General features: G+C 59.0%; 1 protein-coding gene across 1 annotated transcript in view; it reads right to left on the bottom strand.

Annotated features, from left to right (window-relative positions):
* Window positions 1-538: 538 nt before the first annotated feature.
* The window catches only part of LOC137612843 (la-related protein 4B-like), a 16134-nt gene continuing 14077 nt past the window's right edge, over window positions 539-2595 (bottom strand). The window contains exons 15-17 of the mRNA XM_068341575.1: window positions 1932-2101; window positions 1385-1496; window positions 539-926 (exon numbers count right to left, since the gene is read on the bottom strand). Coding sequence (XP_068197676.1) covers window positions 600-926; window positions 1385-1496; window positions 1932-2101 — 609 coding nt within the window. The 3' untranslated portion in view covers window positions 539-599. The remainder of the gene's footprint in view (window positions 927-1384; window positions 1497-1931; window positions 2102-2595) is intronic.

Genomic DNA, 2595 nt, shown 5'->3' on the forward strand with positions numbered 1-2595 from the left:
AACCCAGTAAAGCAACGGGAGCCAATCACACGCAGAGGGCTGGGCTGATGGAACCAAACAATCCGATCGCCATGACGACAGCGACGCATTGGCGTGACATGAAGCTAACACAAACCGTCATCAGGAGATGGGAGGGGTCGCTCGCCATTTCCCAGCAGCCACTGGGGTCGCCCCGCTCTTTACACGCAGACTGAATCCTACCCACAAGCCACTGGGGCAGACTGAACAGATCGGAGTCCCGTCCAAACCCCCCCACCCCCCTAGCGGCAAAAACCACCAGAACTAAAACTAAATAAATAAAAGCAACGACTAAAGAGACCAGATCCAGCAGAGGGGGGGTCCACCAGAGACCTGATCCAGAAGGGGGGGTCCACCAGAGACCTGATCCAGGGGGGGGTCCACCAGAGACCTAATCCAGAGGGGGGGGGTCCACCAGAGACCTGATCCAGAGGGGTCCACCAGAGACCTGATCCACCAGAGACTTGATCCAGAGGGGGGGTCTTCTACGCTTGTTGGTGACCGTTGGGGGGTGGGGGGCAGGAGGATCGGGTCGCGCTGACCCGAGCTGAATGGGGTGGATGGAGGACAAAGGGGGGGGCCTACTGGGGAGATTTGGGTGGGGTGTGATGTGGGTCTTTGCAGGGGCCTTTGCCTGGGTGGGGGGGTGGAGAGGCCCATCGCCCCCCCACCCTTCGGGGGTCCCTCAGATGTCTTCCCTGGGTGGCTGAACAGGGCTTTGAGGGAGGGGCATATGTCTCTCTGGTCTTGGCGTCCCCCGCTGGGCTGGCGCCATCTGGGCACTTCCTGTCCTCACCTGTGGGGGCGGGGCAGGCTGGCTTGGCTTCCTTGGGAGTCGGGGGGGGCTGTAATGAGGAGGGGTCCTTCACCCGCTGGCAGATCTCAGCGTAGGAGGGCTTCCTCAGCTCCTGCAGGGCAACAGGGGCAGAACCGAGTCAGAATGACCTGCTGGGGGCAGAACCGAGTCAGAATGACCCAATAACAGGAGAACAGATGGGTCATTCTGACCCAGTAGTTCTAACCCTCAGCGGCTCTGACAGTAGAACCGGGTCATTCTGACCCGCTGACAGCAAAACCAGTGGGTCATTCTGACCCGCTGACAGCAGAACCAGTGGGTCAGCTAGCGGTGCTAGGACCAGCTAGCGGTGCTAGGACCAGCTAGCGGTGCTAGGACCAGCTAGCGGTGCTAGGACCAGCTAGCGGTGCTAGGACCAGCTAGCGGGTCTAGGATCAGCTAGCGGGTCTAGGACCAGCTAGCGGTGCTAGGACCAGCTAGCGGGTCTAGGACCAGCTAGCGGGTCTAGGACCAGCTAGCGGTGCTAGGACCAGCTAGCGGTGCTAGGACCAGCTAGCGGTCGGTACTGACCGTGGCGGCGCCGTTGACTTGGACCGACTTGCTGGCGGTGGACAGAGTGCCAGGAACTCGCTCCACGGACAGCTGGACCTCCTTCACCTTCACCTCTGTCACCTCCCCCTCCCTGAAAGAGACATAGGAGACCTGATTTCAGGGGGGGGGCACTGGTTCCCAGCAACGCTGTACAGCCGTGCGCCTGTCTTCATGTCACCTGACAGGAACCTGGAACCTCACAGATCAGAGGACCGGGATGAGATGCCCTCTGACGTGATAGCGTTAGCCCTCTGTAGGTTCCAATGTGCTAGCTTGTGAGACATAGCCCCCACTCTGGCCTACACGTCTAACGGCCTGGGGGGGCGACGCCACAGCGTAGATACACATCAAAATACATTCCTGAATAAAGTCCAGAGCAGCTAACGCTCCTCTAGAGGCCAGTCTGGAAACTATATGACCTGAGACTGAGGGGACATGGGTTCACCCCCCCAGGACCAATACCAGTATGTATCTGCCCCCCCAGGGACAGAACTCTAGTTACACCCGACACGTCAGAGGCTCTTACGCTGCTGGCAGGGAGGGGGCAGGACTGCGTGGGGGCCCGGGGGCCGAGGCCAAAGACGCCGGGGTCGTTGGTGAAGGCTGGAAGGAGAGGGTGGAGGAGCCGGGGGACCAGAGCGGCTCCTTGGGCCCCCCAGGGGACACGGCTCCTGTGCAGGAATCAGTGCTCACACTCTGCCAAGAAAAGACAACAATGAGAACGGCTCGTGTTCTAGAGCGATTGTGTTCTAGAGCAGCTCGTGTTCTAGAGCGGCTCGTGTTCTAGAGCGGCTCATGTTCTAGAAGTGTGTTGTAGAGCGGGGCGTGTTCTAAAGGTGTGTGTTCTAGAGGTGTGTGTTCTAGAGCGGGTCGTGTTCTAGAGGTGTGTGTTCTAGAGGTGTGTATTCTAGAGCAGCTCGTGTTCTAGTGGCTAGTGGTGTGTGTTCTAGAGCGGGTCGTGTTCTAGAGCGGGTCGTGTTCTAGAGCGGGTCGTGTTCTAGAGGTGTGTGTTCTAGAGCGGCTCGTGTTCTAGAGCGGCTCGTGTTCTAGTGGTGTGTGTTCTAGAGTGGCTCATGTTCTAGAAAGGTATGTGTTCTAGAGAGGTTTGTGCTCTGGGGTGGTTCATGCTCTGGAGAGGCGTGTGTTCTGGAGAGGTGTGTGTTCTAGAGAGGCGTGTGTTCTAGAGAGGC

Source organism: Antennarius striatus, chromosome 18 (genome assembly GCF_040054535.1).
Source record: "Antennarius striatus isolate MH-2024 chromosome 18, ASM4005453v1, whole genome shotgun sequence".
In the NCBI taxonomy this organism is placed as follows: Eukaryota; Metazoa; Chordata; class Actinopteri; order Lophiiformes; family Antennariidae; genus Antennarius; species Antennarius striatus.